Genomic DNA, 21174 nt, shown 5'->3' with positions numbered 1-21174 from the left:
TTTACAAATTTCTGTGGCATTTTTGAATATTAAAGAACATTTGTTTTTCGAAAAGATGATGATGATGATTTAAATCAAACACATTTCTCAGCATTCAGCTGTTCTCACCTCTCAGCCTGGTCTCTTGGTTCATCCTGGTCTCTTCAGTTCATCAGACCCTCTCACACCGAGGTATTTACTGCTCAGATCTGCAGCTGAACACAGTTGGACGTGAGATCAACACGAATTGGACCTTGTTGTCAATGTATTTTGTGTGATCTCTCAAGAAAACAGAATACACGTGGCCTAATCCCAAACCAAAGATATGTAAATACTCTATTTCATTTTAACATCAAGAATAGGAGTGTCCCATTTGAATATAATTCAGTAGGAATCTGCGACACAGCACTACGCGAAATAATCCAAGAGGGGAAGGGGGGGGTGAAAACTTGCTGAAGCCATTATGATGCGTTGCAGCGTAGCAAGCAGACGAACAGCGGAGGATTTCCCCTCCATGTTTGCCCCTTTGAGCTGCACGTGGATTCCGGTCTTCTTAAGAGTGCACACAACTTCCTGGTCTGTTGTGGAGGGCATGGTATAGCCTCAGCAGATGGGGAATTTCAAAATGAATTCCAAATCAAACTTGACCTGAACGAGCAGCTTCCCCTTCACTAGCGCTACACAGCGGCGGTGAAACTGCTGCCATATGTGCGGATGATGCAGTTTAGGGCCCGCACACACGGACCCCCTCCTTATCTCGCCACTATCGTATCAGAGCTATCGAGCACCGAGTCTACGGTATACGGTGTGTTCAAAAATGTGCGAAATGTGCCGTCTCGCTCAGCCTTTTTCTTCATATTGCCACGTTCGTCTCTTCTTCGGTCCCTTCACACAGTTTCATCCCACGCACCTCCAGATCCTCTCTCCACTGTTGTACTGTAAAGAGCACCTGCTGTGTTTGACTTCTTTTCTTTAACGCTGTAGATTTAACTGGGGGGAATATATATATATATATATATATATATATATATATATATATATATATATATATTTTTTTTTTCATTCTTTGCCTGTGTTCTCCAATGTTTCCCCCAGGGCAGTAGCAACGAAAGAGAACCTGAGGGGACAATGGTGATCTACAGTATATTCAATGTTTGGAGACAAGAAGCAAAGCTTTTACACTGGAAATCAAAGAGATCTTACCGGTATGTCTGTCTTCTATTCCTGATTCATATCGCGAGTTAAACCAGATGGTTCACCGGTATTGCTATTTGATGCAGGACCGTCCTGCCTGGCCAAGACGGTCTTGTCCGTTGTCTCTCCTCTGCAGGAGATGCAAGGTGTCGTTGGTGAGCTGCATGCATGCATGCATACATGTATGTATGTATGTACGTATGTATGTATGTATGTATGTATGTATGTATGTATGTATGTATGTATGTATGTACGTGTGATGTCGGTAGCTGATGCCTGCTGATTAATGCAGAAGACGAACGTCAGTCTGACCGGATAGGTGAGAACCTGTCAGACAGGATGTAGCCATCTGCACCCAGTCTGAGAAGCTCCTCCGTTATGTAGCTACTCGAGAGTGCTGCGCACACAGAAAGTGTTTCGTGACATTTGTTTTGCCCCCCCCTCCCCAATGATTCACCTTAGTGATGACACAAAATGAGAGGAAAAAAGTCTTCCCTTTAAAACGAACACAAAAACCTTTGAGGACATGTTGCAAACTGCAGAAAAATCCGGATGGAGGACATAAAGGGGGGGGATTCCTTGCTGGTCAAACTAATCTGCAACAGCCTAGTTTATGACACTAGTTTATAACACAAGGGCACTCAAGCGACAAAGGTGTCCATTTGACAGCACAACCATCAGACTCCATTTGCCTGAGATGAAACCTTAAGTGTGTTAGTTAACCATCACGTCGATCATTTCAATAGGAACATCTGCTTTTTTCTTCTTCTAGGGCAACATCACCACCAGCGGTCACATCCCTTTTGACATCTTTATGAAGCATCTGGGTTCTTGCTGTATGCAAGTATGCATACGGAAAAGCTGCCTCTGGAATGGTTATGGAAAGGCAGTAGTCTCCAAAAGAGTGAAGTAAAAGGTTCAATCTGACCACTTTATTTCATTCATAAACTTGGTTGAATAAACAATCCCATGGATTATAGTGATTCATGTCACACTGAAACAGGAAAACATGCACCGATATCAAATTGTCTACTCTAAAAGCAGGGCCATACGCTGAAATAAAGGCAAAGAAGACCATTTGTAATGTTTAATTTAGATTGTTTAATGTTAATTCCATGCTGTGTTTCAGTAAGAACAATACAGATTCCCAGTCTGTGGCTCCAGTCAGATATCCAGTAGTACAAATCAGCTCCAAGTTACACATAATGAAGCAAAAAAAAAAAAAAGGAAAAAAAAGGAAATAAAAACAAAACGTAGAACTTTAGTAAAAAGGAGGGGAGAAGCAACAGAAAAGGATATATCGACTCATGCAAGTACTGACAATAACATTATTTTTAAGGTTCTTTGCCAAGAAACCGGACCAAATTGAGACTTGTCTTTTACAGATATGACAGTACTCCCAATGGATTTACATGATCACTTGCTAGCCATCAGTCAGCCTTCAGAAAAAATCAGCATGTGTGCACAATTACAGTATTTCAGCACAAAATACAGTCCAGGGACAACTACAAAAACATGACAACAGAATCACTATGGTGTAAAAGTTAAGCACTTCTTTGCCCCACATGGATATCGCAAATTTTGCCAACTTCCTCTGAAAAACTAAGTTAACAAAAAGGGCACTTTGTTTTTTTCGTCTTGCCCATAAAAAGGTAAAATAATCTGCATCTGACATTTCACTAAAAACAGAGATAAAACAGCTCCCATAACTAATAGTCAACATATCAGTAATAAAAGTTAATTTCTGTAATTACATTAAGAAAAAAAATTCTCAATACATCCAGCAACTGATAAAAATATTGAGGAGAAGAAAATCCACAATAATGAAAACAAAAATTTAAAAACCGCTTGTACCAGGAACAAGAAAAACAAAATCCAGGGACTCTTTCCTTATCTTTGTCTTTCTAACATTGTGTATACTGTCTCAATTAAGTGGTATTTACTTGAAATGAATTTAAGGGCAAATTAAAAAATAAAAATAAAATAATAAAAAAGAAAAACTGATAACTCCGTGACCCTGCTGGGCCTCAAAGCTGCTGAGGTATAGGGGAAAAACCTGGGACAAGGAGAGACAATCCAAGACCAGAAGGGGTGGGAAAGGAAGAGAAGGAATTGCGCTTTCAGTTTGCAGTGAAGGGGGTGGGGGGGTGCTGAAGGGAGAATGAGGCTGAGAAAAGGGACGAATGGGAAGGGGTGAAGATGCCGGGGAGAACGGGGTGAGGAGTGTGAGGAAGTGAAGGGAGAGTCTCAAGTGTTGGCTGTAGGTGGCATAGTCTCACTGGGCCTCATCCTCAACGTCTTGCAGCGCTTCTTTATTCTGTTCTTCACCTAGAGGGGAAAAAAAAAATCTCATCCTTCATGTCCTTCAAAGCAGTTTAGCAAGAATAATAAGGACCTCAAAATCCAAAAGTAGTGAGTGAGAGTCGAGGAGAATAACATTTTAAAGGAAAAAAATAACCAAAAACAATTCATTCACACACTGAAACCAAAACTTAACAAAGCAGTCTTTTTTTGGAAATCCAACCATTGTTGTCTTGTGAGTCAATATGACCAGTTTTGTTTTTTTGTTTTTTTGGGGGGGGGGTTGGGTCCAGTGTGGAGTGAACTGTAACAATCACACTGACTGCATCACTTAATTACAGTCAAGTTGATCAAATATGACCTTCGAAAAACTGTTGATGCAAATGTTCAGTGATCAAGAGGTGAACAAGTGAAAGTGAACAAGTGAAAGTGAATTTTTTCTCTATTTACTATGGAATAAGAACTACTCAGTTAAACAATGTACTTTATTACACATGCACCCATTGACCATAGCCATTTTTTGGGTCAGGGTTGCACTGGGTAGCAAGAAAGCAAGCACAGCAGTCTAGACATCTTTCTCGACAGCAACCTCCTCCAGCTCCTTCTTAGTGATCCCAAGGCATTTGCAGGCCAGCTGGGAGATGTAATCCTGTCAGGATGCCCTGGGTCTCCTCCAAATTGGTTTGGCCTATCAAATCTCCAAAATGATGCACTTCAGAGCATTTCTACAAGATGCTCGAATCACCTTCACTGGTTCCTTTCATCAAGGAGTTGTGGCTATTACTTGAGGACCTCACACATTGCTGGGGTCTTCACCCCATCACATAAGGTGAACACGGCCACTCTAAGAAACTTTACTTCAGCCAACATTATCTGTAATCATATTCGTTTAACCACTACACAACTATTATTTCACAAACCCTTTTAAAGGCTTTGTGAAAAAGACAAAGAGATGCCTTAATTCCGCCACCTGAATGGGATAGACTAACTTTTTCGTAGAGGACCATGGCCCCAACTTTGAGACACCGATCCGTATCCAAGGTACATCACTCAAGGCAATAAACGGCTCTAGTGCACAGTGAACCTTGCAGGGAAACATCATCTGTAAACAGCAGTGAACCCATCCTCATGTTACCAACACCGATAACCTCCAGACCTTGGCTGGGCTTTGATATCCTTTCCAAAAAAAAAAAAGGCGGACAAGTTGCCATATTTAAATGAGTCCGACTTAAACCAAATATATATATATATATATATATATATATATATATATATATATATATATATATATATATATATATATATGTATATATATATATATATACATACACACACAATCCCCTTGCAATGTGAGTATAAAAACTCAGTGATATGCAATAGCTGCACCGGTCCATCTACAGAAAACCTCAGGAAATAAGGTTCTACGTGTTGGTAAAATCCACAAAGCACACGTAGACTGGATTAGCAAACACTCATGACTCTCAACTTTGTGTGAGGGTAAAAAAAATATTCTATTTTCTCAAATAGTTGAATGGTCATGTCTGTTACCTCTGGAGTCAAACGATTATCCCCACTGGCCTAAAATCAGTCCCTGCTGGAAACATCTCCCCATGTCTCCCTTACCCTGACTCCTTGTCTTAACAAATAAAAATGTCTAAAGGTAAGTGGTGCTCCCCAGCCTTCAAAAAAATAAAAAATAAAAACACAATATTAAATTAAAAAAAAGTTGAGTTTTGTGGCATGAGAGGAATCTGCATTGGTTCTCGTATAGCCGGTGCTTGATCCAAAATCAAGCACTGTGCCATACACAGAATGCCTGGTAGCCATGTGACCCCTGAAGATCAGCAGGCAAAAAAGCAACACTGAGCCACTACCTTGAGCGCAGCGCACGTCAGTTGCATGGCAAAGGGCAAGAGGCAGGAACAGAGCACATGCAGTAAAAATTTAAATCACTGCAACTAATTGTTTCCAAGATAAGCAGGCTATGTGCTGGCTAAAAAGTCTTTGTAATACATCAGCCAGGGGTTCTCCTGGACTTCAAAATAAGTGTCGCTCAGTCCAATATGCTAATAACATGACATAAAATCCTGCTCCTCTTTGTACGCCAAGGTCTAACAAAAAACTAGGCTATAAAACCAATGATCAAAAATATAATTTAGATTTGGCTTAACAATGAGCAACCCTGTATTTAACCCACAGGGGAAAAAAAACTGCTGTCTTTAGCTGGCTGTTGGTGAAAATAAGGACTTAAATGAAAACAGAAATCCAACTAAACCGGTGACAGAATGGGTGAATTAGGTCGAGTTAAATCATGAGTGAGTTAGTGTGGAGAGAAAAAGAATGCAGCCACACACACAGCAAGGCCAAGGTGAGCAACACTTACAAAGTACAGTTAACATGGGAAATGAACAGTCGAGTTTGATCCTTTAGGACTCTACAGAAGAGGGGATGAGAGACACAAGAGAGATGAGTCACTAAAGAATGAAGATGGAGGTGGAACTAGAGAATTCTAGAACACCACTGATTTGAAAATGGGACCTCCTGGAGTGAACGCGGGAAGAAAGAATGGCACAGTAAACTGCGACTAGGGAAAAAAAAGAGATTCTGCTAAGGTTAAGAATGTTTCCACTTTATATCTTGAAAACAAGACTCCTGCACCAGCTCAGAAACCGGCACACCAGCTGACGGACTGAAATGCTCCAAAAGACAACCTCTCTTCAATTCTAGTTTGATATGTTTTCAGTAGGTAATAGGATAAAAGCCAAGAGTAATGAGTTAGTAATTCACCATATCTGCAAAAGAGGATCTTTAAAAACAAAGTGGCAACTGAAACACAAGTGTGGATAATAAATTTAAACAGTAGGATGTTGACTAAAAACAGTATATCACTATAAATTAGACCATATGATGAACATCTTACCATCTCCATGCATGTCTGAAGTCCATAGTGTCAGGTTGTCACGTAACAACTGCATGATAAGTGTGGAGTCCTTGTAGCTTTCTTCACTCAGTGTGTCCAGTTCTGCGATGGCATCATCAAACGCAGCCTTTGCCAACCTGAGGAAAAAGATGAGTAGCTTTGTTTTGCTCATGATACAATTTATCTTGTTGAGCAATACTGGATATAACATGGTTATTACAATGGAATAAACCATTTGGGAGAACACCAGAATTCCAGCAAGATGGCATAGTGAAGAATTAATTTAGCAAAATAATACCAGCCCATGAGCATTGACATCCTTGTCATCACTTATCCTGGGCAATCCCAAAATTAAGACCCCCCCCACCCGACCAAATATCCATACTCTGTTATGCCACTGTTCCCCAAATGAGGCCAGAGGACACAAGGGACTACAGAGGTTGCGCATTGTAGAGATAGTGACCTGCAGGCGCGGTCGGGTGAGTTGAGGATCTCGTAATAAAATACAGAGAAGTTAAGGGCCAGGCCAAGGCGGATGGGATGTGTGGGAGGCAGCTCGGTCATGGCAATGTCACTAGCAGCTTTGTAGGCCACGAGGCTGTTCTCTGCTGCCTCCTTCCTATCATTGCCTGTCGCGAACTCTGCCAGGTACCTGTGGTAGTCACCTTTCCTGAAATCAGAAAGGAACAATAGTTACTAAATTTAACAATCGCTTAATTGTTACTTCTTTAACCAGTTTGGATGGATATGACATGAAAACCATTAGTGTGTGGCATTTCTACTACCATCTCTGTTATTCTGGCTTAACGGCGCCAATATTGCAAACCCTGATTTATTCCAGTTGATTTTATTTTTTGATACAACCATTTTGCTCCATTTTACAGATCCTTCAGCTTGTGTTATTATTACTATATACTGAATGTAGCAGTAGCCATGTAGTTGTGTAGAGGGCAGGGCTTGAGGTACAACTGCGGTCAATGTTCAGTCATTTTTTTTCTAGGTCTGTTTTGAGTCACTCAAGGTGTTGGTAATATGACAGTCATGTCTAACGGAACAAGGAGTGATGACCATTATGAATGGATCAAAACCTTTAAATTAAATTATGCCAAAATAAAGTGCAAAATTCCTTGTGGGAATGAGCTTTATAATGTACACAGATTAAATGACAAAAAACAAAAAATGAAATCCACAGCCATACAAACATTTATTCACTAATTTGTTAATAAAGTTAGACCAAGAAGCTCTTACATTTTGTAGTAGAAGACCTTGGACTCTCCTGTGTTAGCTGCAGGGATAAGGTGCTTGTCCAGTACATCCAGAATGTCGTTACAGATCGACTTCAGCTCATTCTCAACCTGCAACCTCACAAAATAATTACACTTACTACCAAGTCAGCACTCAAATACAGCGATGACATAAAGCTTATAGCTTAGCAATTTACAAGAAGTTAGCAACATAACCCATCTAAGTGTTTTTTCCTCTTCTTGTGTGTCAGGGATAGTGTTATGGATGATGCTTCATTAAGACTATGTGGTTATTTGGTGATTGTAATGATGGGAGGAAAAACAAGTCCCCACACTGGAATATAGTAGGGACAGATGGAGAAGTGTAAAAGGAAAAACTATTGGCTCTCAACAACAGTATTACCCATCTCTGAATTCTATAGTCATGACTGCAGTCCAACTGCCACTCCCGTCTCTCTGACACTCTCCAGCTTCTCCCAGAGTGGATAGCAAGCTCCATTTCTCTATCGCAACATCAAAAGAATGCGGCACTGGCCAACTATGACATCGTAGTCTCTGTCCGGAGCAATGATTGCATGTAAGATACATTATGCGAAGAGGAAGTAAATTAAATATAATATAAATAAATAAAGGATTCCCTAAGAGGTGCCTCGAAATGGTAGTACCATCTGATTTGTGACCCATCTCATATATCTGACAAACAGATCATCTCAACAACTCTTAAGACAATGTAGGGGAGAATATATCGTGAAGAATGGATCTAATTTAAAGGAGTACTACAAATGCTTTTTCTCCCAGGGACTGTTAAGTGTAGGTCTTTCTAATTACTTTACCGTTTGCCTGTATTCCCGGATCTTCTTCAGTTTCTCTTCTCCGCTCTTGTTCTCTTCCCTTTGTTCAATACTACTTATTATCCTCCAAGATGCTCTTCGGGCTCCTATCACATTCTTGTATGCCACTGATAGTAGGTTCCTCTCCTCCACTGTGAGCTCCACGTCCATCCCTGCCACCTTCTTCATAGACTCTACCATCTCTGTTGAAGAGATTGGCAGGCAGGGTTTTATATAGCAATATTTCCATAGTTTGCTGTGATCAACAAAACACAATTAAGATCCAGTCGATAACTGCTATTTTCCATCATTTTAATCCCTAGCTGAACCTTAATGGTACAGAGAAAACCTGTGTTTAAATCAACCTGTCTGAAAATGTGAGATTGTGAATTGTTAAGCCAGAGATGGTCAACAGACAAATGTAGAACACCATTGATGGAAGGAGGAAAGAACAGTTCAAACATTGGTAAGGGAACTTAAAGATCCAATTTTAGAGTAATCACACTCAAAAAACCCAACACAATGTAATTACTCTATAACAAAGACTAGAATAAATTTAACACTATATAATTACAAAGTTTCAGCTAATTTGAGCATATGACGTGGTGCACATGCACCACTGTCAGTCATTACATTATATTGACTGCCCAAAATGACAGAGAGCCCTGAGAATTTAAACAGCGCTGCGTGAAATGTCAATGATGCAATGCAAAACAAAAATATTTGAGCAAGACATATTCACCATTGGGAAAACAGTGGCACCCCAAAAAGCAGCGATAAGACTTTGGATATGACATTTATAGGCAAGAATTGCCACTGATCAAACCAACCTGACAAGTCACGAGCAAAATTGATTCAAACTAATAACAGTATCTGACAAGGCTTTCACAGATTAACATATTTTCAAAACATGTGGGTGGGATTCAAAAAGAAAAGTTAACTTTATTGATGATTTAATGTAAACTCCCTCTGAAATTTTAACATTGGTCACGGGTCAGTTTTACAACGTTCGTCCGACTACATTCACGTAACACAGCAATTGCATTGTAAATCACTCTGGAAATATATCCAATCGAAATAGCGTGAATGACTCATAGGCACAATCACAAAATGTTACTGGGCAACATTTTACGCCCTGTAACCCAAGTAATCACCAGTGGCGAGACCACCCATCTAAAAACAGCCTCCGCAGAGCCGGTAAATGGCACAACAGCCTGACAGGAGTGCACCGGCTAAAGGAGTAACTTTTACGAATCGGGGCAAATAGCCTGACTGGTTGCAGGGGAACACCCCAAAGTGAACAGCTGCCCTCCCACTCACTGCTAACGCATAGCAGGCTCGGCCACTGAACAGCTAACAGCAGCTAATCAGATTACTAGCGCCGATACGCGTTAGCGCCACTACACATGTAGATTTGTTCAGGGTAGGCCAGATTAAAAGGTAAAGGCAAACATATATTGGGCACTGCTGGGACCTTAACCAGCCTGTGTTTAAAGAACTTGCCAAGTTTGCTAGCTAGCCCGGTGCAGGGGGGAGGCAATTCTGACAGCTCACGCTCCAGTAATCCGCCATTTTGTTACAGCGCCTTCGTTACGCTATCCACTGTCAATCAACGCTAAACATTGTCTAAAACATTGATTCGCCGGGGTCGTCTCCATAATTTGGCGTCGGGATTTTTCCTGTAAGGAACCTCGGCAAGGTTGACAATCAACCTCAACCAGCGGAATCAGTAGTTTTACGACGGCAAACGCGGTGTTCCTAGCTAGCCGAGGCTAACGTTGCACCGCCGAGCTATAGTTGGCTGACGTTCAGACGGCTTGCCGAGAAAACCCCCCCAGTGGTGAACATGTCCCGCACAGTCGGTGCTAACGCCTCTTGTCTTACCGTCGTATCGCTCGGCTTGCTCGGCCAGTTTAGCCTGATAAACTAAGTCCTCCCGATCTCCCATTTTTGCAGTGAGCTGTAGGTAGCGTAGAGGGGTATCAAGAACCAGACAAATCTCGGGGAATAAGCACGGTGGTCTCTCAAATCGGTCGGCGGTTCCTAGAAACTAACGGTTTGTTGAGTCCCGATCCACCCCGCCGGCAGCACTGCACTGGGATGGAGTAAAGATGGCGACCGGGTCCATCCGGGTACTTGTACACACGCACATGAATCACCACATACCACTCCCTCTACGTGCACGACTCCCAGACCTCAGACTAAACAGCCACACTTGGGTCTTAAAATAAAAGAGGACATCCAACATCAAAACTGCAGTGGATCTCAAAATGGTTGAAAACGTAGACCAGTAAAATGCCAGCGATTAAAAATTACATTAAGTCTCACAGTGAGAAACCTGCAAAAAAAGTGCATACCTGCTGTACTTATCCAGTTTAGGAGCAACAGCATAACGTAATGTCAGTTTAACGATCTAAATGGATGGTTATTGATGAGTAACACTTTGGATTTAACGAAAGCCAAACAAAATTGGCCAACACTTTGCCAATTTTTCATGATTTTGACTTTATTTACTATCATGTATATCTTGACACATTACATGCTACAGAAAATAAAAGATAACTTCAATCGTTCTGAAAGAATATAGTGTTATAATAAAATGGCACATTTTGATACGAACACAATTTCCATTGCCATGTTGACGCCCCATTCCTTAATGACTTTATTCTAGGTTATTAAAAATACCTCATGATAGTATGATTGGTAGCAAAAATCAAATGATAAAAACAAATTATGTAGCTAAGCACCTGGCATGTGCACAGTGAATGGAAAAGCAGACATGAATGATTTTGTTTATAGTTACAAAGAAAATAAGATTGTGGCAAATTTGAACATTGAAACACAACGTTAAGTTCCCTAAATAAGATTTTCTACAAAGTCTGCCACTAATTTATATTAGCTAATACCCTTCATGAATCCATGGGTCTGTAAAGTGGCCAATGAATTACATAAAGCAATGCAAAACTGGGGCAAACATACATCGCTTAGTACAGATAAAAAGTCATGGAATAAGAAATGTGGAGGGTATCATTCAGCATCCCCTCTTCAAAAAGAAAGAAAAAAAACCACAAGGGAAAACCAAAATAATAAGCTCAGTGTAAAAATGGTAAGTGCATTCTGTTTAAAAACAAACTGTTATCTCCTTTAACCTCATGAACTGGCAAAGTATTATTTCAGGAGCAGTCACATTTCTCCTAATGCCATCATAGTGCCATCTAATGGTGGAATTTGAGACGCAGTTGAGCACAAATACCATGACATCCATGCAACAGCTCTGGGGAACCTTTCAAGAGTACTACAGCTTCTCATAAAAAAAACTGGGCCCAGGTTCAGTGATGAACAATGAACTAAGCTGCACTTATAGCACGTTATGGTCTGATGTGTTGCAGAGCAACCTGCCTAAATCTAACCAAACTTTGCATTATAAAAGCAGGGAGGTTGATGATTGTCAGGTCTAAATAAGATGTCAAGCAGGATGATTCATTATTAAAAGAAATCAACTTCTTATCAAAATACAGCCAAACAAACTACAAACATTTTTAACCTGCTAGGCTTCTTGACATTAATTATTGGTTGGGAGAGTAAAATTAATTCGAAAAGAAGCACAGAATGAGCTGAACTTAATATGGGCCTGGCAGAAGGCAGAGGTTGAGAGCCAAATGGTTTAAAGCCACTTGGACTAGGCGTATCACAAATGAATAAACTTCAAAAAAGAACAAAAAAACAAAAACAAAACAAAGGTTACAAAAGTTGTAGTGAAGTTGAGAAGGGAGGCACAGAGATAAATCGATAGTTCTAGGCATGAAAGTCCAACGTTTTGCCGGGAGACAATGAGAATATTATGAGGTCAAATGGGGGACAGCTAGCTAACAACACAATTTCCACTTTTCTTGCACACATTTGACAAGATCTATCTGGAGTGCAGTCCATTTTGCTATAGTACATTCAGTGAAAAAAGGAGCAATAATATGAAGGGACTGTATCAACTATAACCATGGACAACCTACATTCAGTCTGACTAACTTCATTCATGTAAATTAGACTCACAATGAGAATACACATGGCCTGGCAGGAGCTGGAGGTGAACAGATGTGGCCCTAAGTAAGTTTACCCATTCTGTACTAACTACGCATCATCCCCTTTCACCATGCATCACATACTGTAAGTGTGGAGCAAAACGGTTTCTAGTCAAAAGTAAAAAATTGCTAAGAAAATATGAACAAAACTACAAAGATAACAAAAGAATATTTTAGCATGTAATGGTAACCACATAATACATAATTTTATAACAATATGTTCTTTTTTTTCCTTACAAAAGACTACTTGGTCATAGGTATGGAAGGGTGGGAAATGGGATTGTAGTGAAGCAGAGGGTAGGGTTTGACTGTAGTGTCTTCATTTCCATCAGCAGTCTACAAGTCTCATGTTCAGCACTTGGGTCTTGCCTAAAGGTGTGAGTAAAGTCAGTTTGTCCCTAGCTGCTGGTCTTGAGTCAGCTTTGTTCGAGTTGGATGAAAGGGTTGGGGAGATGGACAAATCGTCAGCATGTCGGTCTTTGCCTAACTTCACAACAGTTCTGTTCCCAAACTTTATCTGTCTTTGTCCTCTATGCGACGTTTCACTCCTCCTTCAGAGTCTTCCTGTTGATAGTGCACCACCACTATTCTCTGGTTGCATTGCCTCTTGTCTCTCACGCAGTCTGTGTGCGTGTGCGCGTGGGTGAACATGTGCCTAAGTGGGAACATGTGCATGTGTGTGGGTTGCTCAAAACACAAGCGGCCACACAGCACCGTGATAGTGATGCAAATAACGGGCGGTGACAGACGACGACAATGAAAGAAAATGACACCACAGGACCGTTATCTAGTGAGCCCAACACAGGAAGTGGAAGCGACAAAACCGTGACAGAGCGTCCCTGGATGGCAGGAGAAGGGGCATTAGTAAGTCCATGGCAAGGATGTGACAAGGGAGGATCTAAGGGTGTGGCTTGAACAACGGAACAGCAGCCTAAGCAGACAGCTCTGTTCATGTTCTTTCATATTCCACTACAGAGAATATGACCCCCATTTCGAGAGCCGATAAGAGGAGAGGAAAGCAAGGGAATCACAATCATTCAGAGGAAGAGCAATAGAGGGAGGTAATGCGGGGCATGGTGAGGAGAGAGCTGGACAGGGAGTGTTGTCCATTACAAGGATCCGGTGGGGCCTATCATGTTTTCACTGATTCTCTTTAACTGTACCAGGCATGGGGGCAGGTAACAGAGGGTAGGAGATGGAAGGGTCTAAATACTAGTGTCCCGTGGGAGCGGCGATCTGCCCAGTGTCAGATCTCAGCTGAGTTCATCCTCAGGGTTGTGCTGGTCCAGCAGTTTGACGTGTGTGAAGGGAAAGTGGCCACGTTTGCCTTTACACTCGCCCTCCCACTGGCCATTGACGTTTATCTTAGTCACCTTCACCAAATCACCCACCTGGAGTCAGAGGAAAGGAGAAGAAAGAGAGAGCAGTGAAATCTATTCATCTGACACAGTATTTAGCATACGCAGTGGCAATACTTGGAGCACTCATCCCTATGATTGGTCTAGATGGAGAGTTATAAAAACAGTAATTGTTTTTTGAGTCAGTTCAACTGACCAAAATATGAATTTAGAGAAAATTCCAAGATCCAACCCTACACAGACTGTATGGTCAACCTTCTGAACTGGCAGGGATGTGAAAGCTGATTGGGAAAGCTCAGTTGTTAGGTTTTGACACTCAGCTGACTTTAAAGTCATATCAATTTAATGAAAATATCCTAATCAAGACCTATGTGTTCATTTTTGCATTCAAATTAATGTAATTAGATTAAAATACAAAGATCAATTTTTGCTTAACGTTCAATCAGCATTACTCAAAAACAGATCATGTAATGTAAACCAAATTTTACGGTAAACCCATTAAGTTATAAGCCATAATGTGACAAACCACACCTCTAACATCAAATGTAACCAAATTTTAGATACTGATTACTAGACCCAATGCATGTGTAAAAAGAAAATCATATTTTATCAGCTAGAGTTAAATGGGCTACATAAATGTGCACTGATGCAGTAGTTGTTCCTCCTACTTTGTAAATTTGAAATTACCTATACACTGAGATATCAAAATGGAAGTTAACAGCTACAAACATTGCTTTGTAAATGGCTACAATCACTGCCACCAACTTAAAATGATTTGAAACCTAATGTCTAGCACGTAGCATTTCAAGTACAATTAAGATACCAAGTTCATCGCATGTAAATAAACCTCTAAAAAAATAGAATGTCAAACCAGTGGAGTTGGTTTCTTGATAAACTAGGATGGGCTTGCTCAATTTATGAGCTAGTAACCAAAACGTCACAGAATCACATACGTCTCCTGGAATTAACCTAAAGGAAGGACCCCTCCGCAGAAGAAGAGACAAGGAAATGTGAGCTAATTATTAACTGTCCAGTAACGCTTTGCTGAGTCATACCACTGGTTCATATGGGGGAGAACAAACATCCTAACAAAGGTCAGTGCCAGAGAATAGCAGTGCAGGTGGGTGTGGTGGAAACTAACTCATAAATGAGCCATCTCTCATAAAGACTAACCCAAACAGCTAAAAGAAGAAAAAAAAATCACCTCTATATATTATTCTCTGAATTTCCAGTATCCAGAGAGAGAAATAAGAAGCAGTTTGCTTATGAACTGACTCCACTCAAGTATAGAAGGGGAAATCACGACAAGAGCAGACAGAATGAATCAGTACTAAATTGGTGTCCTTTGAAACACTGTCCAACAGGGCATGACAGAAATGGAAGGAGTGTGCTCCAACGGCTATTTTCCTAGTCCTGCTCCTGTCTCAGCTGGACTCCTGGCTTCACAGAGACCAGAGGAAATGGTCCTGTTCCCAAACACAAACTATTTCCTTCCCCCAACGACCTGCTCCATGGGAGCTCCGCTCCCACTTCCGGACAGTTTACCGGCCCAGCAGCAGAGATCAGGGAGCCCGAGGCAAGGAGGAGAGGTTAATAACAGTTCTGACATCTGGGTACCTTCTCTCTTAGCCTGATCTCAAATACTGAAGTTTAAACTTGGAGAGGGGAGATGAGTAACTGTGCTTGAACCAGCTGCACACTAGCACAGCAAGCTAGACCCAGTTTTATATGCTTAACAGGCTGACGTTAGGCAGGTCATCAATGAAGTGACTTTAATGGACTGATTTTGGACAACAACAGAAAGCATTTGCTAAATTATTTACAGGACTATTAACCAAATATGGGTGTGCTTGGTGCTCTTTGACCTTGATTCTCAGTCTCTTCTCAGTTCCCCATTAAACATACCGTGGGGAAGAAACAATCCAATGTATTCCAAAGGGAGACCAGAAGAACCACCAAGAGATATCCACATTGAATTTTATTAAAATAAATAAAAGGATGCTCCTACATCCTGTCCTTCTAACCATCTCCCATTTCTTCCAGTGAATATTCAGAAAGAGACAAGGAGAGAACAAGAAGGTGCACTTCATTTGCATTTCACCCAACCACAAACACATCCATAGTTACCTCTAAGGCCAGGGCAGTCTTGTCATAGGCATTAGGCACCCTCTTCTGTATGGCCCTGGCATACACAGGTCCATTCTGGAGGTTTGGGAGTGGGGTGGGCTGGGCATACTGGCTGGGGTCGCCCAAAAGAGGAGCTCCGGGCTGGGCTGCAGAGCCATCAGAGTTCCCTAGCATTCCCATTCCTCCTGGTGGTCCCCCTGGTACACTGGGCCCTGCCACTGAACTGGGAGAAGCTGGTCGGTATTTCTCCACATACGGCACTGGGATCATCCCTGCACGGCCTTCTGAATTCTGGGCATTCCACCACTGCTCCTCTGGCTTCTCTAGGACACGGAGAATATCGCCCTTCCGGAATGGGAGATCCTCCTCATCATTGCCAGGAAAATCAAAAAGTGCTCGGACAAATTCATCTTCCAGGCGCTGGGGAGGGCCTCCACCATGGCCAGTGCTGTTGGCGCTGATGAAGGAGGTATGTTTAGATTTATTGATCGGCTCTATCAAGGTGGTGGTGTCCAAGTAGTGGATTTTATAGAACTCCAGCAAAGCAGGGAGAGCCTCAAACTCCTGGTCACCAATACGGAACCTCGGAGGGGCTAAACCTGGAGAGAAGACCCGGGGGAGGGAGAGGGAGAGGGAGAGAGAGGGGGGGGGAGAGGGAGAGAGAAGGGGAATTGGATTGGACGGGCAAAAACAAACAAACTTGTAATTATTGAGCCGAACACAGTCTCCTCTGTAGTGCCCAAGGCAAACATTTGGACTTATCCCATTTAAGTGACCAAGTGATGACAGCTGTTTCCAGGATGACAATTAAGTAAATTTGTTCCCTTGTTAAGCATTTCCCCACATCTAACAATTATGGAGGTCATTTGTATCAAACGGTCCACGTACTATTTGTGCAGAAATTCGTAAGATAAAGGCTGGTTGAAAAGTGTACTTGTTCTCACTAGATTGAAATTTGCATACGTTGTATTGCGCATCTCCTCTGGTGCAAGTCATGCACCAGAGCATCATATGAGCGTCTCCTGTTTTTGAGAGGGATTATAACCATCTAACCTATGTGTAGTTTACCCTACACTGCTCTTACCTGGGCCGGACTGTCGATTGTTGCTGATGCTGTTGATTATGTAATGCGATACTTTGGAATTCTCCGAAACGGAGAGGACATAGTCGCCGGGGCTTGTGATGGAGTCTCTGACCAGAAATACCCCGTGTCTCTGCCCTTGCAACAGCGAGACAGCCTCCTGCCTGCTCAGACGACCCCAATACCAGCTACCACGGTCCTCTGCGTCAAAATTGCCGGCCATGATCCCCACTCCAAAGCCGAGGCTTTCACGGGCCTTCCCTTCTGTGCCTCCCCGTATCCACAAGCAAGCCTTCAACTCATACAAAAACTTTAGCGCTCAGAACACGTTTGGTAAACAGGCGACATCCGCAACCAGCCTTTGGTCATCAGTTCATCGGGGCGGATCTGTAGCCACGTAGTCCGACTGGACTATTTTTCTCCTCGTGTTTCGCTTTCGAAATTTTAAAGTATACGCTGTGGTCCGGCCGTTCAATTTCAGTTATAATCCCAGCGACTGATGACAACTAACCCAACTTCAAAAACTGAAATGGCGGATACGGGAAAACAAAAAGACCCCGTTCACCGGATGTGACGTAATGAACAGTTAGACCTACGACTGCCAGGACCCTCCATGTTGGTGAGGTTTGGCAACCTTGCCTCATATAATGCGAGATGAAAATATTTTGAATGCAATGATCATGTATATTTCGGGTGTATGTTATTTTCACACAAAAAAACACACACACAAAAGTATTGGAATTATTCCTTACAGTTTTTCTATATGCTAAGACTTTACAAACTTGCCGCTAGATGTCAGTCGTATTCCGTTTGAAACCCAGTTTAAGCGTTTCATTAAATTAAAAGCCCTCGATATCATCAGCATAGCTCACAGAGGTCTTGACCTTGGTGTGGCGTACGTACCGACTTAGTCATGTGATTCCTGAGCATAATGGTAGAGGTCCTAAGGAAAGGAGGAGGTAAGCCCGACTTGCAAGACTTGTGCCTATTTTGATGTTGAAACAATAACACACATCGGGTCAAAACTAGCCTCAGATAAAGTCTACTCCACAAAGACATGCATGAACTCATAGTCTCTCTGTCACCCCTCAACCACACACAACACGAGCGCATATACCCTAAATTCTAACCTCAGCCTTAAACCCTAGCCCTAGCCCTAAAATACAACCTTGAAGAGGTGAAGACTGGCCAGAAAGCATTAACTCTGCTAAAATGTCTTCACTCTTATCATTAAAAATGCATAATGGTGAAAGTTAGACCCACAGGAAGCTCTTGTAGTTCATTTTTTTGTGTGTTTTTTTGTTTGTTGTTTTGAGTTGCCCTGTTGGGCTTGTGTGCAAGTAAATGTAGATAATTCAATGTTTACTTCTGAATACAGATGCCATGTTTGTATTGACCTAAAAACTTAAATAAAAACTAAAGTGATAAAAAAAATGCATAATGGTCTTCACACACACACACACACACACACACACACACACACACACACACACACACACACACACACACACACACACACACACAGACTTTCACAGCTGAAGGTCAGGTCTACAAGCCAAAGACAGGTGTAAAGTGGGTAACAAAATGAAAATTATATAAAAAACAAAACTCTTTTGTCCTAAAAATCCATCATCTGTCAACACATATCAGCTATTGCTTATCCAAAATATAACCCTGAATATGACTAAATAATGACATATCTAGGTGATCTGCAAGAAAAACACTTGGGAATTTGAACCTGAGCAATGAACTCAAACAGAAGAATGTGCAAGTCTCAAATGCCTTCTTGTTATTCGAAATAACAGGTCTAAAGCAGTCATTAAACAAAGACATGAACAGACAAGATTCTCTTCTCATTATGGAATTTATTGTTTACGTTCATGGCAAAACAGCAAATCGAGTGGTTTTACATGTCATGTAAAGCAACACAGTATTTTTTCAATAAGAAATAAGGGATACACGAGAGGCAAGAAAAGAAAGGGTAATATGGGGAGAAATATAGAATCAAAGGGAGACATAGATTAAGAGTAAAAGAATAAAGATAAAAGAGGAAGAGAATAAAAGGGAGAATTCATCCAAGGCTACTAAAACCTATACCATGTAACTCAATTTGCCATGTTTCTTTTAACCTCTCTGCAGACTGCAATGGACCAATTAAATAGGTCACGATCCTTACTATCTGAAATACTCAACAATAGCTTAAGTCCCAATATTTACATGCAAACAAATGTTAATTTTAATACTTCCATTATTACTGGGAAATTTAAAAGATAATTTTTCCCTTTTTTTTTTACAACGTGAGTCTTATTTTTGGAGTTTTTGCCATCATGTATATTAGGTTATGATATCATTTTACTCACAGGCTTAATTTTGGAGATTTTCCATACAGGATATAGCTTTACAACAGTGTCTTACAGAGCAAGTGAACAGTCTTAAACATGTGGCTCAGTTACACTTTACATGATCTCCCATTATCTATAACTTCTCAGTTGCATTGGTTGGGTGGTGAACTGATGAGTACTACTAGCTACAATAAGTATAGTTTGGTCATTCCTGCAAGCTGAACCAGGAAGTAGCTCAGCAATGCAATCAACCATTGATAGTATTATTTGTTTCAAATTGCACCATGTAACTTGCACTTTCATTTTTGCTCCCAAATATGTGGTTTAAATAACTGCGTTGAGTAAGGCTTGTTGAAACGTGTCTGATGCTCGAAGACGAGCATCAGACACGTTTTTTTACAACGGCATTGTAAAGCTGTGTCTAACTAAATTATATCAAAGCCAATATGCACAATGGCAAAAATTGTGAAAATAAGACCCAGGTTGCAAAAAAAATAAATAAAATAGAATATGCAAATTGTGAATGCCATCAGTTATTTTAGTGGTTAGAGTTGGTTAGGACTTTCTCGGGAAAAAATATACAGGGCATAGTTTTATGTCTTCAGCATAGCAACAAAATGCTGAAGAAGAAGGCAAGTAGCAGCAAATTTGAAGAAGCAAAGCAGTTGTGGCTAGCAAGTGGATACGACAGAAAAAGCTTGTTAAAGACCTTTGCCAACAGATGCCACAACATACATAGCTCAAACCTAGGTTCAACCATGCTTTTTCTTTCTGTACTACAGTGAGTGCTGACACAGCTGGTGACCGATTCATTTTGAAAGGATCTCTGGGATTCTGAGTGCTCAAACACCAATATAATTACCATGTATTACCACAGATGTCAGTCAGTTTAAAAAACACGGATCTTCAGGATTATTACATTAACAACAAAAATGCATGGCACTGAAATATCTCCCTGCCATTCAGTACCACTTTGCACCTTCCACCTACTTTCCTGATCACCTTGTTTGTAGGAGTGGTAATGGGTAGAGGATATGTGTGTACAGCGCAATATGTCTGAAGAGTCTCCAGAAAACGTTGCTATCATGGCCTCTCACTCTGATTAGTTACAGACCCTGACATGGCCAAGTCATTATGGCTATGATAGAGAGTGACTGCAGGCTGTGAGTGAGGGCTAGTCAGCCCAACTTCTGATAGATCCTCCGTGCAAAAAACCTGATTTCTGTTATGAGATAGACAGAGCACTATCAGAAAGGCCCCGTCTCTGCTATGAGTCGGTGAACTCTGCCTTGCACACAAAGCACACCTTCTTATATCCAACAAGTGCCCAGCTTCAGGAGATTTAAAGACAAAAGAAATTATGAGTTCCACGCAACATTTTTTTCTTGAACAAGAACGAGTCATCTATCAATACAAACCAGAAAACCACGATAAACCTGAGAATAGATTTAAGAAGCATCTAGAAGTGCTGTTGGGATTGGAGTCATGTGTGATGCAACTAGATAGACCCTGACAATAGGGTCCAAAATTGATTTCTGACTTATGTCCACGTGTTGCAATTTGAGGTCCACAAGCACCTCCGAACAGATGACAAAAATTAAAATGTTTGACTGACTTCCTTTTTCGCTCAGGAGAGATTGAGGTAAGAGTTTATCACTGACAATGCTGACAGTCACTTATGCACTCGTCTATTCATAACGCACGGCTTACTAAGCAAGCCAC

General features: G+C 41.2%; 2 protein-coding genes across 3 annotated transcripts; both read right to left on the bottom strand.

Moving 5' to 3' along the window:
• Positions 1-2234: 2234 nt before the first annotated feature.
• On the bottom strand, positions 2235-10560 carry ywhae1 (tyrosine 3-monooxygenase/tryptophan 5-monooxygenase activation protein, epsilon polypeptide 1). Of its 2 annotated transcripts, none has more exons than XM_056283012.1 (6): positions 10353-10560; positions 8472-8671; positions 7643-7749; positions 6858-7064; positions 6395-6531; positions 2235-3501 (listed from the first exon to the last, which is right to left on the bottom strand). In XM_056283012.1, the coding sequence occupies exons 1-6, from the start codon at positions 10414-10416 to the stop codon at positions 3449-3451; spliced, it is 768 nt and encodes a 255-aa protein (XP_056138987.1). In that variant the 5' UTR covers positions 10417-10560; the 3' UTR covers positions 2235-3448. The 2 variants fall into 2 exon arrangements, with proteins under 2 accessions (XP_056138987.1, XP_056138988.1); XM_056283013.1 differs by having other exon boundaries at positions 8472-8724; positions 10353-10473.
• Positions 10561-10959: 399 nt separating this feature from the next.
• On the bottom strand, positions 10960-17632 carry crk (v-crk avian sarcoma virus CT10 oncogene homolog). The gene is made up of 3 exons (XM_056283312.1): positions 17114-17632; positions 16030-16628; positions 10960-13935 (listed from the first exon to the last, which is right to left on the bottom strand). The coding sequence occupies exons 1-3, from the start codon at positions 17331-17333 to the stop codon at positions 13798-13800; spliced, it is 957 nt and encodes a 318-aa protein (XP_056139287.1). The 5' UTR covers positions 17334-17632; the 3' UTR covers positions 10960-13797.
• Positions 17633-21174: the final 3542 nt, after the last annotated feature.

Source organism: Lampris incognitus, chromosome 7, assembly GCF_029633865.1.
Source record: "Lampris incognitus isolate fLamInc1 chromosome 7, fLamInc1.hap2, whole genome shotgun sequence".
In the NCBI taxonomy this organism is placed as follows: Eukaryota; Metazoa; Chordata; class Actinopteri; order Lampriformes; family Lampridae; genus Lampris; species Lampris incognitus.
The sequence above is the reverse complement of the archived record's forward strand: the minus strand, read 5'-3'. Positions and strand labels throughout refer to the sequence as shown.

Excerpts from the sequence above, each read along its gene's own strand:
- crk (XM_056283312.1), bottom strand. The coding sequence starts at position 17,333 with ATGGCCGGCAATTTTGACGCAGAGGACCGTGGTAGCTGGTATTGGGGT. Across the intron at positions 16,629-17,113 it reads CAATCGACAGTCCGGCCCAG|GTTTAGCCCCTCCGAGGTTC; the intron begins GTAAGAGCAGTG and ends TCTTCTCTCCAG. Across the intron at positions 13,936-16,029 it reads AGACTGCCCTGGCCTTAGAG|GTGGGTGATTTGGTGAAGGT; the intron begins GTAACTATGGAT and ends CTCTGACTCCAG.
- ywhae1 (XM_056283012.1), bottom strand. The coding sequence starts at position 10,416 with ATGGGAGATCGGGAGGACTTAGTTTATCAGGCTAAACTGGCCGAGCAA. Across the intron at positions 6,532-6,857 it reads TCACCCGACCGCGCCTGCAG|GTTGGCAAAGGCTGCGTTTG; the intron begins GTCACTATCTCT and ends CTTTTTCCTCAG. Across the intron at positions 3,502-6,394 it reads TTCAGACATGCATGGAGATG|GTGAAGAACAGAATAAAGAA; the intron begins GTAAGATGTTCA and ends TTTCCCCTCTAG.